This window comes from Lynx rufus, unplaced genomic scaffold, assembly GCF_022079265.1.
Source record: "Lynx rufus isolate CCGP_SWC_20201006 ecotype Redwood Valley unplaced genomic scaffold, mLynRuf1.p SCAF_7, whole genome shotgun sequence".
NCBI lineage: Eukaryota > Metazoa > Chordata > Mammalia > Carnivora > Felidae > Lynx > Lynx rufus.
Genome location: NW_025814889.1, coordinates 82,713,938 through 82,738,359, shown reverse-complemented (window position 1 = coordinate 82,738,359; position 24,422 = coordinate 82,713,938). Strand labels below are relative to the sequence as shown.

At 44.1% G+C, this 24,422-nt stretch overlaps 1 protein-coding gene, 1 long non-coding RNA gene and 1 other non-coding gene across 3 annotated transcripts; 1 reads left to right on the top strand and 2 right to left on the bottom strand.

Annotated features, from left to right (window-relative positions):
- Positions 1-4,481: 4,481 nt before the first annotated feature.
- On the top strand, positions 4,482-14,791 carry RNF41 (ring finger protein 41). Its single transcript, XM_047065629.1, has 5 exons — positions 4,482-4,571; positions 8,032-8,303; positions 9,000-9,135; positions 9,608-9,711; positions 10,789-14,791. The coding sequence occupies exons 1-5, from the start codon at positions 4,482-4,484 to the stop codon at positions 11,138-11,140; spliced, it is 954 nt and encodes a 317-aa protein (XP_046921585.1). The 3' UTR covers positions 11,141-14,791.
- Positions 4,534-24,297, bottom strand: LOC124501447 (uncharacterized). Its single transcript, XR_006959763.1, has 3 exons — positions 23,873-24,297; positions 23,454-23,632; positions 4,534-4,620 (listed from the first exon to the last, which is right to left on the bottom strand). It is a non-coding gene; the product is annotated as an uncharacterized LOC124501447 (long non-coding RNA).
- On the bottom strand, positions 23,657-23,738 carry TRNAS-CGA (transfer RNA serine (anticodon CGA)). The gene has a single exon. It is a non-coding gene; the product is annotated as a tRNA-Ser (tRNA).
- Positions 24,298-24,422: the final 125 nt, after the last annotated feature.

The following is a 24,422-nucleotide window of genomic DNA, read 5'->3' as shown; positions in this document are numbered from 1 at the left end:
TTTGATCTTGTGCTCAAAAAAAATCATGTTACCAAAGTGTTAATTGCAACATGATTTGTTTCAGGGGTAAAAAATGGCAACCAGACAAATGTAAGTCCTGAGGGGAATGGCAAAATACATTGTAACCAATGTTTGGACTAGTAGATTGGAATTAAAAAAAAAAATTTTTTTTAATGTTTATTTAGAGAGAGACAATGCAAGTAGGGGAAGAGCAGAGAGAGAGAGGGAGACACAGAACGGAAGCAGTCTCCAGGCTCTGAGCTGTCAGCTGACTTTGGCTCGGGATATGATCTGGTTCGTGAGTTCGAGACCCGCATCAGGCTCTGTCCTGACAGCTTGGAGCCTGGAGCCTATTTTGGATTCTGTGTCTTCCTCCCTCCCTCCCTCTCTCTCTGCCCCTCCCTTGCTCACACTCTCTCTCTCTCAAAAATAAAATAAACATTAAAAAATAAAAAAAAAAAATAGGGGCGCCTCAGTGGCTCAGTCGGTTGATCGTCCGACTTCAGCTCAGGTCATGAGTTTGCAGTTCATGAGTTCAAGTCCCACATCAGGCTCTGTGCTGACAGCTCAGAGCCTGGAGCCTGCTCCAGATTCTGTGTCTCCCCCTCTCTCTACCCCTCCCCCACTTGGCACTCTGTGTCTCTCTCAAAAATAAAAGTTTTTTTTAAAAATTAAAAAAACTGGGGCTCCTGGGTGGCTCAGTTAGTTGAGCGTCTGACTTTGGCTCAGGTCATGGTCTTACGGTTCGTGAATTCAAGCCCCGTGTCGGGCTTTGTGCTGAGCCTGTTTTGGATTCTGTGTCTCTTTCTTCCTGCCCCTCCCCTGCTCGTGCTCTGTTTCTCTCTATCTCAAAAAGTAAACATTAAAACAAAAAAAAATTTTTTTTAATAAATAAATAAATAAATAAATAGAGAATGTAGTCATGTATTACTTGTGAAAAAAGGAAGGTAAGAAATAAAGCAAAGAATCAGTGCCCCCCAGGGTTCTATATTCTTCAGACCCTTCCTCATGTTCTGTTTTTATTCTGTGTACTTTCCCTGTGTGGCCTCTCAAAACCCCTGGTGTCAGCTACCATCTTCAAGATTTCTACTTGGAATCTCAAACTCTACATGTCCAATACTAGGATCATTGTTTTTATTCCCTAATTCTGATCTTTTTGTTTAAATTCTTATTTTGGTAAGTAAGAATTCACCATTAACTATCCAAGGCAGAAACAAAGGAGTCATATACATTCTTCTTTTAAAAGAAGAAAGAATATAGATTCTTTCTCTTAATTGCCTTTATTTGAGCCTTTATACTATTTTTTTTAATGTTTACTTACCTATTTTTGAGAGAGAGGGAGAGCACAAGTGGGGAAGGGTCAGAGAGAGAGTGAGACAGAGAATCCGAAGTGGGCTCCAAGCTCCCAGCTGTCAGCTCTGAGCCCGACACGGAACTTGAACCCACAAGCTGGGGGATCATGACCTGAGCCTAAGTCAAATGCTTAACCAACTGAGCCACCCAGTTGAGCCTTTATATTTTTCTGAATTTTTACAGTAACCTCCTAAAAAGGTCTTTCTCTTTTTTTTTTTTTTTTATTAAAAAAAACTTTTTTTTCAACGTTTATTTATTTTGGGGACAGAGAGAGACAGAGCATGAACGGGGGAGGGGCAGAGAGAGAGGGAGACACAGAATCGGAAACAGGCTCCAGGCTCTGAGCCATCAGCCCAGAGCCTGACGCGGGGCTCGAACTCCCGGACCGCGAGATCGTGACCTGGCTGAAGTCGGACGCTTAACCGACTGCGCCACCCAGGCGCCCCAAAAAGGTCTTTCTCTTACTCTTATCTTCCCTACCGCCTACTTTTTCTACACTGCTGCCAGAATTATCTGACAAATAGAAAACCAATCGTCTCAATTTCTTTTTTTTTTTTTTAGGTTTATTTATTGATTTTGAGAGGGAGAGATACAGCACAAGTGGGGGAGGGACAGAGGGAGACAGACAGGAGAATCTGAAGCAGCCTCTGCACTGTCAGCACAGAGCCCAATAGAGGGCTCAAACCCAGGAACCATGAGATCATGATCTGAGCCAAAACGAAGAGTCAGACACTTAATTGACTGAGCCACCCAGGAATCCCTGATCATGTCAGTTTCTTAAAGGATTAGAGTTAGTGTCACCTAGAATGATACAAATCAACATATGCTTCTAATGTGATGTATTAAGAGCACAGTATTACTTCCATGGCATTTTTGTCCAAAATGAAACCTGAATTTAATCATGAGGAAACATCAGACAAACCCACACTGAGAGACCTTCTCATTTAACTGACCTGTATTCTTAAAATACCAAGGTAATGAAAGACCCAAAAGTGTTAGTAACTTTTTCAGATTAAGAGAGTTTAAAGAAGCTTCACAATTCAGTGAAACACAGTCCTGAATATTGTTTTGCTAAAGGAGATTATTGGGACAAGTGGCAAAATTGGAAAGGGGTTAGTAAATAATAGTATTATGTCAATGTTAATATCCTGATTTCTATAATTTTACTATCATTATGTAAGAGAATGTTCTTATTTTTAGGAAATACACAGTAAAGTTATTTAGGGGTAAAGGCAACAAGTTTATAATTTATTCTCCAGTAGCTCAGAAAATTTTTATCCACATTTATATAGAGAGATTATAAAAAATATGGTAGGTGTTAACATTCAGGGAATCTAGATGAAGGGTAAATGGGATCTTTTTACTATTTGTGCAACTTTTCTGAAAGTCTGAAGTTGTCAGAATAAAAATATATAAATGTATGTCAACAAAAGAAATCCTTCAGGTACTTCCATAGCTTTCAGGTTAATTTCAAGTATAGTGTAGTGTCCCAGGGCCTTCAGTGCTGGCCGCTGCCCACCTCTCTCTACTCATCTTCCAGCCCGTCTCTGCCTAAACTCTCAGCTGACTTCTTGCTTCTCCATGCTATTTTATCTACCTTAGAAGTCCCACAGGGTTGTGGGAGAGGGATGGGCTAAATGGGTAAGGGGCACTAAGGAATCTACTCCTGAAATCATTGTTGCACTGTATGCTAACTAATTTGTATATAAATTAAAAAAAAAAAAGTCCCATCCCCTGCTCTACAATGCTAACTCATCATTCTTTAAACCAGTGGTTCTGAACCAGGGGTGATTTTGTCCCCCAGAGGATATATGTCAAAGTGTAAAGACATGTTCGGTGTCACAACTGGAGGACTACTACTAACTTTTGGTGGGTAGAGGCCAGGGATGCTGCTAAACACTCTTCAGTGCAGGCCAGACCGCTACAACAAGGAACTTTCTAGCTCAGATGACTACAGTGCTGTGATTGAGAACACTTGTTCTAAACATACTTTGAGAGCCATTTCTCAGAAGTCTTTCTGACCATCCCAAGTCTGGTTTAGAATTCCCTCTTCTGTGTTCCTCTAGTACCTTGTGCTTTTCTCTTCCTCATCACTTATCTCAGGGGGACTAGGTTTCATTAGGCTTATTGGTATATAGATGGCACTCAGTAAGTGTTTGTTATTTGAATACTGTGTAGATTGTTTTACAGTAAAGTTTTTGGCTAAACTTTTTAAAGTTTTTTTTTTTTTTTTTTTTTGAGAGAGAGTGAGGGAGAGAATGAGCGGAGGAGGGGCAAAAAGAGAGGGGGACAGAGGATCTGAAGCAGGTTCCATGCTGACAGCAGCAAGCCTGATGTGGCGTTCGAAACTCATGAAGCCCAAACTCCTTACATAAGACTTCTCATGGCAAGGCCCTTGCTTGCCACTCTAGCCTTGTATCTAGTCACTCCCTCCTTTGGATCCTTCAGGTCAACCTTTTTCTGAACCATGTAGAGTTCCCTGAACCAATCATATGCCCTCTTCTGGGCTTTTGAATGTGCTGTTTCATGTGCCTAAAGCCCTAATGCTAATGCCCCACCCTGCCCCCATCCCCAATACCTAGCTACTCTTGTTTGTCCTGTTGGTGACACCTACTCCTGTAAAACTCAAAACTACCCTCTCCTTTTAGCCTGCGTTAGGTATCCACATCTCTTGCCCTCATAATGCCCTGTCAAACATTTATCACTTTTTTTTTTTTTAATTTTTAAAGTTTGTTTATTTTGAGAGAGGGAAAGAGAGAATCCTAAGCAGGCTCCACACTGTCAGCACAGAGCTCAGCATGGGGCTCAAACTCACAGACCGTGATATCATGACCTGAGCCGAAACCAAGAGTTGGACACTTAATTGACTAAGCCACCCAGGCACCCCTGTCACTTCATATTTTAAGTGTATGGTTATATAATATCTTCTACCATTAGAATTAAGTTTCTTGAGTCAGATTTCTTTCTCCCAAATGACTGGCACATAGTAGGCTTTCAATGAATAATTGTTGGACAAATGAATGGATCTTGGCCATGAGTTCCAGGTTGGTACATTATTTGTAGGCTTCTTCTGAACTGGCCTCTTTTTCCTCTTGCTCCTTCCAGGACCTGGGTTTCAGTGATGAGACATGGGGTATGATGTAACCCGTTTCCAGGGGGATGTTGACGAAGACCTTATCTGTCCTATTTGCAGTGGTGTCTTGGAGGAGCCAGTCCAGGTGAGTCGGTCTGGTGGCAGGTTTGGTGGGGCACTAGATGATAGTAGAGCTAATAAAAATGTTCATAAGTAATGGGACCAGTGGGAAGTCACTGTGTTCTGGCCTCCCTCCCCCAATTTCCCCTCCCCCACCCCCTTGGCAACACACACATACAGAATAGAGGTTTGGTGCAGAGGAGCAGTGGCAGCTACAAAAGGAATAGGGCCTTTCAGAGTCTGTCTAGAGGTGGATGCCACAGAAGTCCAGCACTTCAGATTTTCTTCTGAGGTCACTCTGAGATTTATTCTGCTATAAAATGGTCACCTGTTTTCTGTCTTCTGACAGTAGCTCAGGAACTTCCCTTTGTAGGGGCTCTGACTAGGTTCCGTGTTCCTACCATGTTTGAACTTCTGGACTCTCCTAAGTTTTCTCTGTATTTTGATGATGTAGTGTTTCAGTTAATCAGCGAGTCTGCCTGCAAGCCTTTTCATCCTGCCCTACTCTCTAACAAAGAGGGAGTAGGGAACTGTATGTACTGTCCTATTTCCTTCTTGGGACTTGCTGGAAAAACCAATTAAAAAACAACTTTAAAAAAATTTTTTTAATGTTTATTTATTTTTGAGAGAGAGAGAAAGTGCAAGTGGGGAAGGGGCAGAGATAAAGGGAGACTTCAGGCTCCCAGCTGTCAGCACAGAGTTCGACGCGGTGCTCAAACTCACAAACTGCGAGATCATGACCTGAGCCGCAGTCAGTCACTTAACGGACTGAGCCACCCAGGTGCCCCTTAATTTTTTTTTTTAATGTTTATTCGTTTTTGAGAGAGAGACACACACACACAAAGTGTGAGCAGCGAGAGAGTAGAGAGGAGACACAGAATCCCAAGCAGACTCCAGGCACCGAGCTATCAGCACAGATCCTGATGCAGGACTGGAACTCACGAACCCTGAGATCATGACCTGAGCTGAAGTCAGACGCTTAACTGACTGAGCCATGCAGGTGCCCCATGGAAAAGACAATTTTTTTATTTTTTAATTGTTAAAAATTAATGAGGAGAAACTCATGATTAACAGGCAAGTATAATAAGTGAGATGAAGTCTTAACAGTAGCATTCATGGGACATCATCCTGCATGGTCCTTATTGCCTGCCCTCTGTAAATACCAATGAATCCTCTGGCAGTCCTGGCTGGCTAGACATAATCCCATTTTCCAAACCAGGACACGAGTCAGTGAGGTCTCACGGCCCTTCCCCAACTCATTGCTTGTACAGCTCCTGGGGGCTCCTCTTGATCCTTTGAGTATATTCTTATTCCAGTGTTCAACCAGTCAAAGGAGCACTGAGCTGACTGAAAGGTGCCTGAGCTGACTGAAAATCCGACTGCATTCCAATGGCAGCTAGCCCTGTACCTATACCCTGTCTGGGCCTTTGCAGCCTACTGCCAGTAGAACTATTGGCTGGGTGTGGATCAAGCTATTGGTGGTGTCGAGAGGTCATGGGGTGTGTCAGTTCCTTCCCTTCCCCTGGCAGGGCCTTGTCTGTTTTCTGGCACTATCATTTGAGGTGAGTCACGTGTGGAGAAGTCAGTGTTGGTTCATAACTGTAAGTCAGGAGTTGCCCCCCCACCTCCACCTTTTGGGAGTAGGCCAGGAAGACCTCAGGATGCCAGGTTACCGACACATATCCAAGGGTAGAAGGCATCTGCTAGGAATGCTGATATCCCTACATCATATTTATTTAATTTTTGAATAGGTGATAAATTCATATGGTTCAGAAACCAAAAGAGTAGGAAGAGGCATACCGTGAGAACTCTTACTCCATCCTTGTCCCAGCCCATATAATGTCCCCATAGTTAACTCTTATTATTATTAGTTCATTTGCCCAACTTTCTTACGTGGAGCATAGCACATTCTGTATATTTCTGCAGGGGTGGCAGGATTGGATAAAATGGTCACGAAAGAGGTGACAGTTGGGCTGAAATCTGAATGATAAGGGGATGTTCATGATAGGATTTAGAGGAAGAGCATTTCGGGCAAAGAGAAGCTACAAAACCGGAGATGCTGAGGCAGGAGTGAGCTGGGTATAGACAAAAACAGAAAGGAGGTCAGACTGGCCTGAACACAGCACTGGGAGCATGGTGTGTGGTGAAGAGAGGTCAGAGGCACAGGGCCAGATCAAGCAGAATTGTATAGGTCCTGAGTAGGAGTTTGGACTTATTTTAAGTACAAAGGGAAGTCATTGTAAACTTTTAAGCAGGAGTGATATGATCTAGTTTGCATTTTTAAGTGATCACTGTGGCTGACGATGTAGAATGAATTATAAACGGGTGAGGTAGAAGTAGGGAAACCAGTTAGAAGACATATTTAATAATATAGGTGAGAGATGATAGTTTGAACTGGGTTAGTGGCAGGACAGATGGGGAAAAGTGGACAAATTTAGGATTGTTTTTTAGAGATAGGATCTGTAAAGATTTTAGAAAGAATCAAATATATCTTTGAGTGAAAAATAAAAATCTATTGACAGTTGCATTAGTGACATTGTGAATGACTCCTTCCGTTACGAAGCCTTTCTTTGTTTTGGTCTTTGGTGCCTGTGTGCACCTTGGAGGCAGAACCTGTCTTGTATTGTAAGCACCTAGCAGAGTGTTTGGGAAATAGCACACCATTCGTTCATCAACAACTACTAAATGCCTACTGTGTTTGTCCCATGCCTACTGTGTTTGGCCATGTCCCAGGCCAGGGAATCCTCTCACTTTGAGGGATTAAACTTTAGAGGTTATCTGATTTATCAAAGAAGTAAGCTGAAATACGATCTTTATGAAATTGAAAAGAATGTGACTCTATGAGAAAATGGCTCTGTTTGGGAGGATAGGCCTCACCATTGGGATTCAAGGCAATGCCTCAGGTCAGCCCTCATAAAATAGGAACCTGGGCCCACACAGAGAGGACTCTTAACTTCTCACCAGGAGTTCAAGGTGCTTGTTGTGTTTTGCTTTCTTATATTGCATTTTTGCCAGTAAATCTCTTCCCTGTGTCCTCTCTACTCATCCTTCAAGACCCATGTCAAATTATGTCCTCCCTAATAAATACATGCCCTGATTGACCTAGCCTAGAAAGATCTTACCCTCCTTTGGATTTCTTTGGCAGTTATTGTGTATGCAATCCAGTTGGCAATTAATAATTGACTGCCTTGTGTCATCTCTCCTATTGTCCTGGAATATTATTTATACCTCTTATTGTTACATAACTTTTTACTTGTTTGTCTTATGTCACAATTCGTTTGGAATCTTGAGCACAGGAAACCTATCTGAAGCCTGTCCCTACACAATGTCTTGCCCATAGTGCATCTGTCCTTCCCTGTGACCCCCAGGGACCTCTGGCCCTGGAAGCTGCTCAGAGGCTTGAGTAGCTTTGCGGAGTTATCATATTCAGGCTCTTAGCTCCTGCTAATTCTCTTGTGCCCCTTTTGCCCTGCTCTCCCTTCTAGGCACCTCATTGTGAGCATGCTTTCTGCAATGCCTGCATCACCCAGTGGTTTTCTCAGCAGCAGACATGTCCGGTGGACCGTAGCGTTGTGACGGTCGCCCACCTGCGCCCAGTACCTCGGATCATGCGGAACATGTTGTCAAAGCTGCAGATTGCCTGCGACAACGCTGTATTTGGCTGTAGTGCTGTTGTCCGGCTTGACAACCTCATGTCTCACCTCAGCGACTGTGAGCACAACCCCAAACGGCCTGTGACCTGTGAACAGGGCTGCGGGTGAGATTACTTCCCTTCCCCTGCCCCATACAGATAAGGACCTTCCCATTTATAACTCCCCCTCTCCCCCCACCCCTTTTTCCCAGATCCCTTGCTCACCAGCTAAGGCAGTTTCCTGTGCACGTACACAAGGAGTGTCCTTGGCCTCCCTGGCTCTCTACCCCAAGATCTCACTTCGTGCTGCTTTTTCAACTATGATCTTTTTGCTCTTGCTTTAATAAAATAAACGAGGCAGCAGTTCCCAATCTGTGTGCTAACACTAAGGATTGATTTCCTTTATTCTTCCTTTTCTGCCCAGTACTACTTTCTCTTTGTCAGATTGACTGCTCTAATTTCTAGCCTTCTCATATTTCCTCTTGCCCTGTTCCTTTCTTTCTTTGGGGTGTGAAATAGTTGATTACATGCTGATAGCCAGGACTGTGAATCTAGGGCTTCTCAGAAGGAATGAGTGAGAAGGAAAGGAGAGCCATGTGGTAGATAAAACACTGTCTTAGAAAGGGAAAGAGGCCCAGAGAAAGTAGATAGCAAAAGGATGTGGGGGGAGCTGTGGAGAAGGAAGTGAAGGGAATAAATAAGAGGGGAGGCCTGAATGTTAGAAATCTGGGGTAGAAGAAAGCCCACTCAGCAGTTTTGTGCCTTTGCCCACATGTCCCATTGAGCGTTTCTGTTCTGTTTGTTTCCCACCCTGGGTGGCAGCCTGGAGATGCCCAAAGATGAGCTGCCAAACCACAACTGCATTAAGCACCTGCGCTCAGTGGTACAGCAGCAACAGACACGCATCGCAGAGCTGGAGAAGACCTCAGCGGAGCACAAACACCAGCTGGCGGAGCAGGTAAGACCCAGAGAACATAGGGGAGAACCTGTCCTTAATATGCAGACATGTGTATATAACAGATGTGTGACTATGTATAACTGCATGCGTGTGTCTGTGTATATGTGCAGAGAGCCATGGGTGAGAAGCACCAGTGTGAGCATGCAGCTCGGTGCCTGTGGTTGTGTGCCTGGGTGAGTGGATACTCTGCCTCTGGCTTGGTAGGGAATCAGATTGGAGCTCGTCTCCCTTTCTTTCATCCCATCAATGTCATTCATTCACCTAACATTCATCAAATGCCTTCTCTAAGAAGGTACTCGGCTAAGCACTACGGATACAGCTGTGAATGAGATAGTCATATCCCTGTCTTCCTGAAGTGTATAGGTCTGGTTTTTCCTCAGATCTCTCAGTTGCCCTCATTCTCAGACTATCTTCTGTCTTTCATCTGTTGTCTGCCCTAACCATCATCCCTGGTTCTCCTTCCCTCCAACAGAAGCGAGATATCCAGCTGCTAAAGGCATACATGCGTGCAATTCGCAGTGTCAACCCCAACCTTCAGAATCTGGAGGAAACAATTGAATACAACGAGATCCTAGAGTGAGTGTCACTCAGGACATGGAGTCACTTGCTCCACATCCTGGCACCTAGCCCTGAAAGGAGGAAGTGCAAGGGATGGCAGAAGGGCGGGTAATAAAAGGGCTGGGCTGGGGCCACTGCTTTTCAGATGTTGGGATGAAGGATAGGGACCAAGGAGAAGAGGATAACTTCCAGCCCCACTATAGGATCTCCTATTCTATTGGGTGGATGGAAGGGAAAGCTTACCCAAGTATTCAGTTCATTGAGACTTAGGTGAGTACCCACATGTACAGAGCCCTGTATTAAAGGCTGTGGAGTGCTAGGAGGGCCAAAAAGAAATAGACATTGTCCCTGTTGTCAGGTAGCTTACAATCCAGAGAAGACAGTCAGTGCAAATCCAGGGGAAGGATCTAAAATGCAGCATAAACAAGCAAAGTCTAGAATCCCTTTCAGTGCTGGAGTCCCATGCAATTCATAGACTAAACTCTTAAGTGTGAATCAATATATAGAGAGTAAACAGTGCTGCATGGGACACAGTATAGAGGAATAATCACTTCATTCGGTAAACATCTGTTGAGCACTTAGTACGTGCTAGGCACTGTGTGTGTTTAGTATTGGGATTTTTAATTTTTTTTTTTTTTTTTTAACGTTTATTTTTTTTGGGACAGAGAGAGACAGAGCATGAACGGGGGAGGGGCAGAGAGAGAGGGAGACACAGAATCGGAAACAGGCTCCAGGCTCTGAGCCATCAGCCCAGAGCCTGACGCGGGGCTCGAACTCGCGGACCGCGAGATCGTGACCTGGCTGAAGTCGGACGCTTAACCGACTGCGCCACCCAGGTGCCCCCAGTATTGGGATTTTTAAGAAAAATGACAGAAACTCTGCACTTTTTGAGTTTATCTGGTGAGTGACATGTGGTGACTCACATGGGACCAACTAGGGAAGGATTTAGAGTTTCTGAACTAGTGATGGAAAAAGGAAGATGGGAGATTAGGGTTAAGCTGAGCACCGAGTGGGTGGTCATTCCTATTAGGAGAAAAAGCCAATGAAGAAAAGGGGAATGAGCTGGAATGACCACCTTCAACCCCCTCCACACAGGTGGGTGAACTCCCTGCAGCCAGCAAGAGTGACCCGCTGGGGAGGGATGATCTCGACCCCAGATGCTGTACTCCAGGCTGTAATCAAGCGCTCCCTGGTGGAGAGTGGCTGTCCTGCCTCTATCGTCAACGAGCTGATCGAAAATGCCCACGAGCGTAGCTGGCCCCAGGGTCTGGCCACACTAGAGACAAGACAGATGAACCGGCGCTACTATGAGAACTACGTGGCCAAGCGCATCCCTGGCAAGCAGGCTGTTGTCGTGATGGCCTGTGAGAACCAGCATATGGGTGACGACATGGTGCAGGAGCCGGGGCTTGTCATGATATTTGCGCATGGTGTGGAAGAGATATAGGAGATCTCGACGGGCTAGCAGGAAGAGATGGCAGTCAGAAAGCCCATCGCTCCAGCAGCTGGTCCCTGAGTCCTCCCTACTACCCATAGTACTGTGGCTTACACACGGGCCACATGTTTCCCTGCTCTTCTGGCACTGAAGGGCCCCGGGGCACTTTGCTCAGCCTTTCAGGTGGGAAACACAGATTCCTTCCTTTTACGTAATTTCTTCCCCTAAGATGTCTGTAAATTTTCAGTCAGTTTGGAAAAGTCCTCACCTCTATATCTGTTTTCCTGCCTAGGGTCCCTGGTTCTAGATATTTTTAGAAAGCACAAAGAATTTTCTCTAGAGGATCAGGGTGGAGTGAGGAATATCTAATCGTTCCCCCTCCTCCAAAACCAGGGAATCAGAGCAGGCAGGCCTGTTGACACTAAACAGCACTTAGAGGGCAGCTCTGGGGAGCAGACATCCTGAAGAAATGGTAAGGGTGGAATCAAAACCCTAGAAATAAATAATGAGGCCAGTAACTGGCCCTTAGGGAAAGACTGGACCTCTGTGCCAAGCAATACTCTGTCCAGCCCACCTTACAGGTGCAGGCTCCTGCTGGTTCTGCAGGTGTGCAGGTTAGGATGCCGAAAATTTCCAGATGAGCTCTTCTTTCCTACATTTTCTCATAATTAGGGAATGACAGGGTTGGGAGTAGGGGATTAGTCTGTTGAGGTGGATGTGTTCAGCAAGAAGCAGCTCTCTGGCTTTTGCTGAAATCAGGTAGGCACTGCCTCTGGCATGGGCCATAATAGTTCCATAGACCCCTCTCCAGCCCTGTGATTGTAACTAGTTATTTTGATAATTTCCTTTGGCCATTGTTTGTATTTCCTTCTCTCCCCCCCTCCTTTTTTTTTTTTTTTAGAATGGCCTGGTTATGGCTACCCTACTTTTCCAGTCCAGCCACATTGTTGGCAATCTAATTTATTTACTTTTTTTTTTTTTTTAAGAAAGGAAAAAGAAAAAAAAATTAACAAAGCTTAAAACTTTCTTTTGATATTCCTATTGTGGGGGTTCTGAATAGGGTGGGATGGGACAGGGATGGGATCTATTTTATATTTTTCCTTTTCAGCACAATCTTTGGCTTTAATATAAGAAGGGCCCAAGGGAGTCCTTGGCTGAACTTATGTCTGCCCCAGCCCTCCATAACCCCATCTGAGATGAGACGCTTCTTTTGTTATTCCAGTGATGGATGTGACAGTCCAACATCAATGCCTGTGCCCTCTGAACTTTGCTCCAGTCCTTCCAGGGGTCTCCTTGTAAAACTCTGTATTAATTTTGAAGACATTGCCATCCCCCCAACCCCCAGTTTCCTTGGAGATACATAGTTGGATTCTAAGCTTCACCAGGCAAGATGGGAGAGACATGATATCTCTGTGTCTCTGAGTACAGGCTGTGCTTTGTCTTACCCATGCCCTCTGAGAACTTCAGCTCCTTTTTAGGCTACCCGGGCATTCCTTGATCCCTAGCTAGGGTGGCTAGTAGAGCTAGAGAAGGGGAGGGATAGAGGGTGTGATTATTCTAATATACCAGTGGGAGTGGGGTTGAAGACATATGGCCATATAACAGTTTCTTCTCTCTTTGGAGTTTTATTCCAGGCCAGCTTGCCTGCTATAGGTCTGGGGAGTTGGGTCATGGCTCCACTGGGAATGGGGTGGAGGGATACAGCTTGAAGGGAGTAGGGAACAGTCCTGTGTTCCAGCTCCAGGACATTGTGCTCAGGAATTTGAAAACGCTGCTATACTTAGTCTGGTTACTACATTTCTTCCACTCCCCTCTGACCCTGCCTGCCTTACTGAGGCCCATACTCTCCTGTCATCACCTTCAGACAGAGCCAGGAAGCTCAGTTAAGGCTTCCCTCCCCTTTGCACTAGTGTCTCTGCGGGTTGCTGGTTGTGTTATATGTGCTGTTCCATGGTGTTGACTGCACTAATAATAAACCTTTTACTCAACTCTCAATTCTTAATTCAACATCACTCCCCTTCTTGTGATGCTTTCTCCTCTGCTTTGCCCTTTCTCTCACCTTGATTCCCCTTATTTCTTGCTTTATAACCTATGTTTGTCGTAGAACTAACCTCTGTTTTAGGAGGATGTCTGTCTGGGAGTGTGCACCTCACTTTGCTCTGTGTGCTCTCCTCCCACTTTCCCTCCTGTCTCCTGTTCTGTAGAAGCCAACATGTTCTCTCCAGTGACCTGAACTGTGTTTTTTTTTTTCCAGGGTTTGCCTTTGCCCAAATTCCATGTCTTCCCTAAGTGTTCCTGGGGTTTTAGGACAATTTCAACAGAAGAGATGCATGTACCTTTCTCCATTGTCCCACAAGCACCTTTGCTTTGGAATCTGGGATTCCATCGCAGTCAGGAATGCCTCCACTACCCAGTGTCTGCTAGCCAGGGAAGTAAATGTGAGGAAAGGAACCTGGAATGATGGAACCTGGTGTGGTTGTCAAATCTTGATAAACCCTTTCACAGGCATCTGCTGCCACCTTCTCCCTGCCATGAGAAAAAGAAAATCTTTTTCCCCCAGTAGTATATTTGCAATTTGTTAAGCATTTATGATGCACTTCCTGTAAATCCATTAATACCCTCGATACTCTAGTGTGGTTAAAAAACAAAAGGGCATAAGGACATTCCTGTGCTCTGAATCTGCTACACTTTCATGTGCACAAGGTCTGATTATAAAACACTGGTGAACACATACATACATAACTATATATATATATATATATATATATATATATATATATATATATATATATATATATAGTCTAGTGATACCAGGAGTGCTTTATTTTTCCCCTGAAGCTTATTCAAAATTACTTTCAGAACCTGTTGCTCATTCTTGTGAATGTCACAAATGGTGCCAAATCAATCTTTTAGGGTATTTCGGTTTTTGGAAACAATATTCATTGAATATTCTGCAAGGAACTCAGGTGGGGATGGGTGTCATGTAGCGCAGTGGCACCTACTTTCAAAGGATGTATTCCATAACGGAGATAAGTATATAGGAATAATAAATGTGGTAAGTAGAGCTACAAGCAATATGTGAGCAGAGGGAAGATAAAGGCACTGATTCTGATGGGTACCAGGAAATACTTGTTTAGGAGAAGTGGTATTTATTCTAGATCAGAGGTTGGCAAACTAAAGATTGCATCCCGCTGCCTGATTCTGTAAAAATGTTTTACTGGAACCCAGCCATGCCCATTTGTTTATGTATTGTCTGTGGCTGCTTTTAGATTATAACAGCAGAACTGAGTAGTTGCCACAACACTATGACCCACAAAACCTAAAATATTTGCTACTTGGCCCTATAGAAAGTTTGTCAGCCCATTGTAGACTTTTAAAGTCAGGAGAACGGGTGGGGAAATACAGAGGGTTGGTTTTGATTCTTTACTTCAGTGTGTTAATTTGAAGAATCGGAACATTTTCCTACATTGCCAACATAACATGCTTAAAATTAACAATCTATATTCACACTTCCCTAACTGGTTTAAGAAAGTACTTTTAGAGCTAATTTTTGTCCAGCCCTGGATCCAATCCAGGAACCATGTATTAACTATCTTTTGCACTCCTGCAACAATCTTTTTTGTAACACTGATTTGTTGAAGAGATTGGGCCAGTTGTCCTGGAGAGTGGTCTTTTTGGATTTGATTGGTTGCTTCTGCGCGGTGCCCTTTAACTTCCTCTACCCTATTTTTGCTAAACAGAATTTGATCCAGAGCCTGAGAGATTCAAGTTAAGCAGTTCTGAGGATAGAAGACATCACAGGAGAGCTGTTCTATGTTGTGTAACATCAGGTGATAGGCCCAATTGTCCCACGATTAGTCTGATCTCTTCATGGTATACTTATATGGTTGAGAGTTTTTTTTAAAAGCTGCTCAGGTGCCCTGAGAAGGGGGCAGCTGGCAGTGCAGTTCAGGTGGGTTGCTGCCATACAGCAACAGGGGCCCCATATTGTCAAATCTTATTGCTTCTCAAGAACCATTGGACATCCTAATGTTTATTCTAAATGCCACAAGTTTTCAACGTTGGCTTAATTTAAAAAAAAAAATTTTGTGGGCCAAAAAAAAACAGGGTCCACCAGTTTGCAACCTCTGCTTTTAGGTTGAGACCGTAGTGTGAATAAAAACAAGTTATGGTGAAGGATATATTAAAGAAGGAAGACACACCAGTGCAATCTGGAGCATAGAGTTTGTTGAAGGAAATGGTGGAAGATAAGACTAGAAATAATTTGGGGCCAATTCTTGGGGGGCTTTGAATACATGGCAGGGAATTTGGTCTTTAATTTTTCAGGTAAGTTTTTGACGAGGAGTAACCTCCAACTCATGATTCTGGTGGCAATGGAAAGACAGTGAAAAATTGGTGACAATACCAAATAAGCTTTGCAGTAAATCATGCAATAGGATGAGAGCTTGAAAGAGCAGGAAAGAGGACAAGAGACAGGGAATAAAGTTGACAGGCCTTAGTAACTGACTAGATTCACTCAGCCAACACTTAGGGCATACCTGTCATGTGCCACACGTGACATGTATTTGAGATGCACAAATAATTGAGAAAAAAGTCCTTAGAGGAATTTGCAGTTTAGTAGGTGACAGACACTTGAACAAAGGAAATGTAAAATAATATATTGCTAATAAGGACTAAGTACAATGGAATGATAGGAGGAAAGGGTTCAACTACCTACTACCAACGGTGAGATGCTTCTCAGAAGAATCACTTAGGGATGGGGATGCCTAGGTAGCTGAATCGGTTGAGTGTCTAACTCTTGACTTTTGGCCCAGGTCATGATCTCATGGTCATGAGATCAAGCGCTGTGTCCAGCTCTGTCCTGGGCATGGAGCCTGCTTAAGATTCTCTAGGGGTGCCTGGGTGGCTCAGTCAGTTAAGTGTCTGAATCTTGATTTCGGCTCAGGTCATGATCTCATGGTTCATGAGTTCAAGCCCAGCGTTGGACCCAGCATAGAGCCTGCTTGGGATTCTCTCTCTCTTCCCCTCCCTCCTCTCTCTCAAATATAAATAAACATTAAAAAAAAAAAAAGTTCTCTCTCTGCCTCTCCCCTGCTTACTCTTTCTCAAACATTTTAAAAAGTGGCCTTTAAAAAAAATCCTTTAAAAGAAGAATCACTGGAACGGAGTTCTGAACAAGATCAGATACTGGCAGTGAGGAAAGAAGGTTGTTCATTTATCGTGATTTGGGCACTACTGTAAGTATCAAACATCTCATCATCCCAACGGTTTTTATCAAAAGGTGCCTATTGCCATCTCCATTTTCTATGTGGGAAATAGCCAACAAAATTCGCATAGCTAATGATTAGAACTGGGATTTGAACCAAGAAAGTCATTTCAGAGCTTGAGTTCCTAACCAGTGCACATAACCAGGGTCACGTAACCAAAGATGAGTCACAGATAAAAGATTTCTCCTGTGAGAATGAAAGATAGGGTCATTATTAACCTGAATAGGCAGGAGGAGAGGATGAGCAGGTTTCAACGGTGAAGTAATGAGCTCAGGTGGGGAACATTGGGTTGAAAATACTATCACATAAAGGTATTTAGCCAGTAAATGGAAACGTGGATCTGGGGCTTAAAAGCATGTGGATTTGGGAGTTATCTGCCCAAAGGTGGTCAAGAAATTGTAGGAATGAATGCCAACACCAAAAAGACAGGACGAAGGCTAAGAATGGGACTGGGGGTGGGTGGATTCCAGAAGTAATCTGGAATAAATTCTGGAAAATAGATGCATGATAAAGTTGGCTACTGCTGCAGCTTAAAAAAAGATTTAGAATGATTTTTTTGTATGATAATAGGATTATAGTGTATGTGCGTCTTGAGTACAGTTGACAAGTAATGAATCATTTAAATGTGGCTCATAAACTAGCTGTGAAGGAGTTCCAGAACTGTTTTGTGCAACGATGGCACTGCATAGTCACATAAAAGCAATTTTGGATAAGGTCTCCTAATTTGTCACTGAAAAGTTTAGTAGGGGAAGGCATTAGCTACTCAGTTATAAGAGAAAGAACTTCATGAGAGAAGGTATTAAGTTGTCAGTGGAGATGCTCAGCCTGATTAAATTGGGGGTATCTCGCTGGGAAGAATTAAGGATTTTTAAAAAATGGTTGAATTTAGGCAGGGTGTGTTGATCACAGAAGCATGTTTCTCTTTTTGTTTTAAAATACCTTTTTTTTAATGTTTATTTTTGACAGAGACAGAGCACGAGTGGGGGAGGGGCAGAGAGAGAGGGAGACAATCCGAAACAGGCTCCAGGCTCTGAGCTGTCAGCACAGAGCCCGATGCGGGGCTGGAACTCAAGGACCGTGAGATCATGACCTGAGAAGTTGGATGCTTAGCCGACAGAGTCACCCAGGTTCCCCTAAAGTATTCTTTTTTAATGTTTATTTTATTTTTGAGGAAGAGCAAGGGAGGGGCAGAGAGGGGGACAGAGGATCTGAGGCGGGCTCCATGCTGACAGCAGAGAGCCCAACACAAGGGCTCCAACCCATGAACTATGAGATTATGTCCTGAGCCAAATTTGGAAGCTTAACCGACTAAACCATCCAGGTGCCCCTAAATAAACATTAAAAAAAAAAAAATGTATCTCACAATATTTAAATATGGTTACTGCAGAAAAAAGTATTTACTCTCTTGAGCAACACTGCTGATTTATAAAACCTAATATCTTAATTTTTCCAATAAAACTCTTCCCTACCATTTTCTTTGTAAAAACAGTAATTTTAAAATTCAATGTATAACACTTCCATTCTATACATGTGGGCCGATATTAATCCTTCCCCTTCTACAAATACTTTTTTTTCCCCCACAAATACTAAGTTTTTGTTTCAGGTTCCCCAATGAGCAGAATAAGAAGGGCAAGATGAGATGGAGCAAAAGAAAGCTTAAGAGTTGTCTGGTTAGCCTCCAGATCAAAATATAACCAAGAGTGACATTAAAACAACCCCTTCAGGAGCCCTCAGATTTCCAAATAGCTCTGAGGCTCAAAGTCTTTGATTTGCCTGGAACACTGTAGATCATCCAGATCAACTACCATCATGAAACCAAAGTCATGAACAAGATTCTATATACCCTCTGCTTGATTGTCTCTAAGAAAGTCGATCATCATCTGAGTCCCATGGTAGACACCTTCTATTACTAGATATTGAGTCGAAATCTACCTTCCTGATGCTTCAGCCTATTGAAACCCAATAGTATCTTCTGTTATTCTGTTTCTGTGTGACAACCTTCCAATTAGATGAAAAGTTGGCTGTCATGTCCTTCCTAAGGCTTCTTCATGCTAAACACCCACAGTTCTTTCAGTATCATTTCAAGTTCCTTCTCCATTGTGGCAATTGACCAATGGAAACACTGAGAACCCTCAGGGCAAAATCAATGTGACTCTTATAGTGGTGAAACTGGGGCACCTGGAAGGCCACTGTAACAAATTAGATGATGTGATGGAAGAAGAAATGATTGATGAATCATGGGCATGGGAGAAAAGAAAATGTCAGATTAATTCTTAAGATTGGAAACTAGATGGAATTGAGAGAATAGTATTAACAGAAATGGGAAACGTCGAGAATGTCATCTTGGGAAAGGAGCAGTTTGTGTTTTGGGTGACATTAGGTCAACTATGAAGTCATAGGTAGCTGAAGGTACAGGACCACAGTTTGGCTTGGGATTTTTGTCTTGGAGTAGGAAAAAGAATGGAGCTTTTGGCAGAATTCCACAGAAGGAGGGAGAAAACAAATGAGATGGAGAAACAATGTTCTAAGAGAAGAGAGTACAGTGTCTCTGAAGTCCAATAAGAAATCAATAGTTTCGGGGGCACCTGGGTTGGCTCAGTCAGTTAAGATATGATTTTGGCTCAGGTCATAATATGGTTCGTGAGTTTGAGCCCCGTGTCGAGCTCTGTGCTGACAGCTCAGAGCCTGAAGCCTGCTTCAGATTGTGTGTGTCTCTCTCTGCTCCTCCCCTGTTCGCACTCTGTCTCTCTCTCAAAAATAAACATTTTTAAAAGTTTAAAAAAAAGAAAGGAAGGAAAATAGAAAGAAAGAAAGAGGGAGGAAGAAAGAAGAAAAAGAGAAAGAAAGAAAGAAAGAAAGAAAGAAAGAAAGAAAGAAAGAAAGAAAGAAAGAAAGAAAGAAAGAAAAAGAAAGAAAAGAAAAAGAAAGAAATGATTTCAGGGCTCCTGGGTGGCTCAGTCGGTTGAGCATCCGAATTCAGCTCAGGTCATGATCTCTTGGTTCGTGAATTCAAGCCCCACATCTGGCTCGCTGCTGTCAGCACAGAGCCTGCTTCAGATTCTCTGTCCCCCTCTCTCCCCTGCCCCCACCTCACTCTCTCAAAAATAAATAAACATTAAGAAACTGAAGGTTTCAGGGGCACCTGGGTGGCTCAGTTGGTTGAGGATCCAACTTGAGCTCAGATCATGATCTCACAGTCTGTGGGTTCAGGCTCCACGTCAGGCTCTGTGCTGACAGCTCAGCGCCTGGAGACTGCCTGCTTCGGATTCTGTGTCTCCCTCTCTCTCTACCCCTCCCCTGCTCATGCTGTCTCTCTCAAAAATAAATATTTTTTAAAAATTAAAAAAAAAGAATCCAACTTTAGCTCAGGTCATGATCTCAGTTTATGAGTTCGAGCCCAGCGTTGGGCTCTGCACTGACAGCCCAGAGCCTGGAGCCTGCTTCAGACTCTGTGTCTCCCTCTCTCTCTGCCCCTCCCCCTTTCACACTCTCTCTGTCTTTCTCAAAAATAAACATTAAAAAAAAAAAAGAAATCGAAGTTTTCAAAGTTAGCAAAGGTTTTCACAACAGAGTATTAAGATAGTAAGAAGCTAGAGGCAGAGAGTATACATTTTATTCAAAAAACAGAAGTAGAGATGCCTGGCTGGCTCAGTTGGTGGAGCATGCAACTCTTGGTCTTGGGGTTGTGAGTTCAAGCCCCATGATAGGTGTAGAGATGGGTGGAGGTGTAGAGATGGGTGGCTTAGTTGGTTAAGCATCTGACTTCAGCTCAGGTCATGATCTCACCATTCATGGGTTCGGGCCCTGCATCAGGCTCTGTGCTGACAGCTCAGAGCCTGGAGACTGCTTAGGATTCTTTGTCTCCTTCTCTGTCTGCCCCTCCCCCCACACACACTCTGAGTCTCTCTCAAAGGATAAATAAGCATTATAAAATTTTTATTTTATTTAAAACGCTTTTGGGGTGCCTGGGTGGCTCAGTCGGTTGGGCAGCCGACTTCAGCTCAGGTCATGATCTCGCGGTCTGTGAGTTCGAGCCCCGCATTAGGCTCTGTGCTGACAGCTCAGAGCCTGGAGCCTGTTTCGGATTCTGTGTCTCCCTCTCTCTGACCCTCCCCCGTTCATGCTCTGTCTCTCTTGTCTCAAAAATAAGTAAACGTTAAAAAAAAAAATTAAAATAAATAAAACACTTTTTTGTGTTTATTTTTGAGAGAGAGGGAGAGACAGAGTGTGAGTGGGGGAGGGGCAGAGAGAGAGGGAGACACAGAATTTGAAGCAGGCTCCACACTCTGAGCTATCAGCGCAAAGCTAGACTCGGGTCTTGAACTCATGAATCGTGAGATCATGACCTAAGTCGAAGTCCAACGCTTAACCAATTGAGCCACCCAGGTGCCCCATTAAAAAATTTTAAATAAGGGGCACCTGGGTGGCTCAGTCGGTTAGGCGTTGGACTTCGGCTCAGGTCATGATCTGGTGGTCAGTGAGTTTGAGCTCCGCATTGGGCTCTGTGCTGCCAGCTCATAGCCTGGAACCTGCTTCAGATTCTGTGTCTCCCTCTCTCTCTGCTCCTCCCCCGCTCGCTCTCTGTCTCTCAAAAATGAATAAACGTTAAATTTTTTTTTTAATTTTTAAATAAAATAAAATAATCTAAAGAAAAAATAGAAGGAAGTAGAAAACAACATGATGATTTGGAACTGTCAAATAAAGGTGTAGTTTTGTTCTGATTTAATGGATTGATCCTGTGCAATTTGAATGTGTTATGGAAGGATGTTTATGTAAGTTTCCTTAGGACTTTGAAATGAGTGGGCTTTACAAGCCTATGTGGAGAAGGTAACTTTAGGGCAAATGAGCAAAGTCAAATACCGAGCCAGAAACTAAAGAATGCCTGGGGGGACCTGATCATATAAGTCAAGGAAAGGTATAAGGATAGAGGATTTGTTGGGATAAAAGGGGTAAAGTGAAGGAATTGAGGAGTTCAGGTGGGCTGTGGGGATGGTAGAAATTTATCTATTGTACATGAAGGTTTGAAACCTTGGCCTCTCACCTATGACAGTTACAGGGAAAATATTTGAGAGCGAAAGGTATGATCTCCAAACACCAAACAACCTCTGCTAGCTTTTCCGTCCAGATCCTCCATTTTGTAAGCCATGGTGCCTTCTTCCCTTCACAATATAGTTGTTGGTTGCCCTCTGCTGGTCAATTTTGGTCTTGCCTCTCCAGACATTTAAATCTGAGAGCATGCGCAAAATGGCATTTGGTAGGAAGCTTGAGTACTGAGCCTGTTTATTAATTCATTCACTACATATTTGCTCACATCTGTGTATAAAAACCTAGTAAAGGAAATACAAAAAAACCAAAATACACAGTCCAAACTCTCAAGAAGCTTACAGTCCAATCTGAATGAAGATTAAAACATGTATACGTAACTACTGTAAAAACACATAGAGGGGCACCTGGGTATCTCAGTCAGTTGAGTATCCAGCTCTTGATCTTGGCTCACTCAGCTCAGGTCATGATCTTATGGTTGGTAGGATCTAGCCCTGCATTGGGCTCTGTGCTGACAATGTGGAGCCTACTTGGGATTCTCCCTCTCTGCCCCTTCCCCACTCACGCTCTCTCTCTCTCTCTCTCTCTCTCTCTCAAAATAGACATTAAACACAGACACACAGACATAGACACAGACACAGACACACACACACACACACACACACACACACACATCCATTTACTCAACAAAGATTTTTTTTTTTAATTGCGTAGCTTATATGTGCCAGGAATTTACGTCCTACTGGGGAAGATTGGGGTATTGTAGGTGACAAGTAACTAGAGAAGACTTCTCAGGACAACTGACATTGAAGTAGAGGTTGAGTAGAAGGTGAGGATGAGAAAGATTATTTCAGGCGGAGAACAGCATGAACACAGACAAATACTATACCAGGGATGCCAGTGGATAGAATGTAGTGAATGTGAAAGAATGGTTAGTGAAAAGGGATCAGGTCAGGAAACCCAAAAAGCAGCCATGAAAGGGTTTAAGGTCTCTGGCTACGACTTGATGCTTTAGTGTAGCTTTCCATATATTAACTCATGTGGTCCTCATAACCCTACTTTCCTCATGAAGGCCCCAGCAAGTAGTGGGTCTAGCCTGCCCTCACCCTGAAAAAAATGGACAGACTTAAGACATATTTAGGAAGCAGAATAAATATAACTTTTAATTCTTACAGAAGTGTGTCAAAGGAGATTCCTTGCATGCAACCAGGTGGATGGTGGTGGTAGAATGATGGGTTCCAGCTGGAGGAATCAAGAGCTTCAAGGAGGAAAGATGAAAGGATGTGCAGGATGGGAAGGGATAAATGATGGGGTATGAAGGAGGGAAGGGTACAGTGGTGAGGGTGATCTCGGAGAGAAGAGCATGAAAAAGGGTATGAAGGCAGGAAACTGCAAAGTGTAAGTGTGGGGAAAGCTCTATGAATTACTACTGAACTCCCTGCACTTGGGGAAATTCATCTTGGAGAAGATGCTGCTGTGCAAGAAATGAAATACAAAAAACATCCTCAACAAGTATCCCAGATATTTCCTATGATCAGAAATTGGTGGGGGTGGGGGTGGGGGGGAGGAAGAACCCGGTAAGGTGAGTACAGGAGGGTTAGAAGTCAGAGAAGGAATTAATTCCCTAACCCGGTTAATACACAGAAAATTTAGAACAGTACTTAGCACATAATGAGCATTCAGTAAGAAGTGTTATCTCCCCACACTCCAGCTCCAACCATTATGTTTCATAACATAAGCTGTTATGTTTGACAGGCTACTCCCTCCTAGCCCAGTGATTTCTGAGATGCGCCTCCTCAAAAAAATCCAAATGAGAGTATGCTTTTTCCTGGGTCTCAGTTATAATCAGACTTCTGGTCATGAAATCCAGAGATGCCCTCTCTTCCTGGAAATTCTAATTTTAACTATTACAGCACAGGAGGCATTCAGATTTCCAAAAACCTAACCCTTCTTCAGCCAAATCCTTTGCTATGCCCTTCCCCAAGAATGAAACGTGTGTCAAAGCTCTAACAAACCTGAAGTTACAGAACTGCGAAGGTGTCCAGTATCCTAGCAGCCGATACAGTTGTGCAAATTAAGCTTCCCATGATCACCTCCATCCGTCCCAATCCAGGGGTGAGACCTCTCAGCTATTTCTGACACAGAAAGGTAAATGCTGGAAAGACACGTGCGAGGGGAGTTCCTTCTACGTATCCTGAAGGAGAGGGAAAAAAGCGGCCGTCACGAACAGGATTCGAACCTGTGCGGGGAAACCCCATTGGATTTCGAGTCCAACGCCTTAACCACTCGGCCACCGTGACTTCCAAAACTGTGTTTTGCCGCGCGCTTACAGAAGGGGTCCGCACTGCGACCAGGGAGGGAGTGTGGCAATGGGAAGCCGACTCCGACCACATACAGGATGTGTATCCTGGGACCCCCGCCCTTCGCCCCTTACCTCGCTTCTATGCCACTCAAAGGAACAGTCGGGTGGACCGGGTGACTCAGGGAGCGAAGAGGGGTCTTAAAGAGCGTATGCTATTTAGAAAGCGATGGCGAGGCCTGTGAAGGAAGCAGTTGGAGGGAAGGGACTGGGACCCAGGGTAGCGGCTAGAGGACTCCTCGGGTTAAGGAGTGAGAGGGGTGCTGAGGGAGACTCAGGAAGAGTTGAAAAGGGGAACTCCTGGGGATGGATGAAAGAGAGGAAGTTCTTGGGGAAAGGGGTCTGGGGTTCCTTGGAATTAAGGACTCCATGAGGGGTTGGGAATGTGCTGAGCTGGGGGCGTCCCCTTGGGGTAGGAATAGAAAGGTTCCCCATTCCCTGGGCTGAGAGGCAAAGGGGCAGGAAAGGCTTCGCGTCGGGTACAGAACGATCTCAGGGGAGTGGGCGCCCCCTCCAGGAAGCGGCTGCCTCCCCAACGCTCCCGTCGCCTCCGCCGCCACCGCCGCCGCCGCCGGGGAGACCGCCAGGGTGGGTCCCGCGCCCGGCGCTTGGCCGTCGCCGTGCC

Bases quoted from the DNA above. Each gene is read 5' to 3' on its own strand.
- RNF41 (XM_047065629.1), top strand. From the start codon at position 4,482: ATGGGGTATGATGTAACCCGTTTCCAGGGGGATGTTGACGAAGACCTT. The intron at 9,136-9,607 runs GTAAGACCCAGA...TCCCTCCAACAG, and splicing joins AACACCAGCTGGCGGAGCAG to AAGCGAGATATCCAGCTGCT. The intron at 9,712-10,788 runs GTGAGTGTCACT...CCCTCCACACAG, and splicing joins GAATACAACGAGATCCTAGA to GTGGGTGAACTCCCTGCAGC.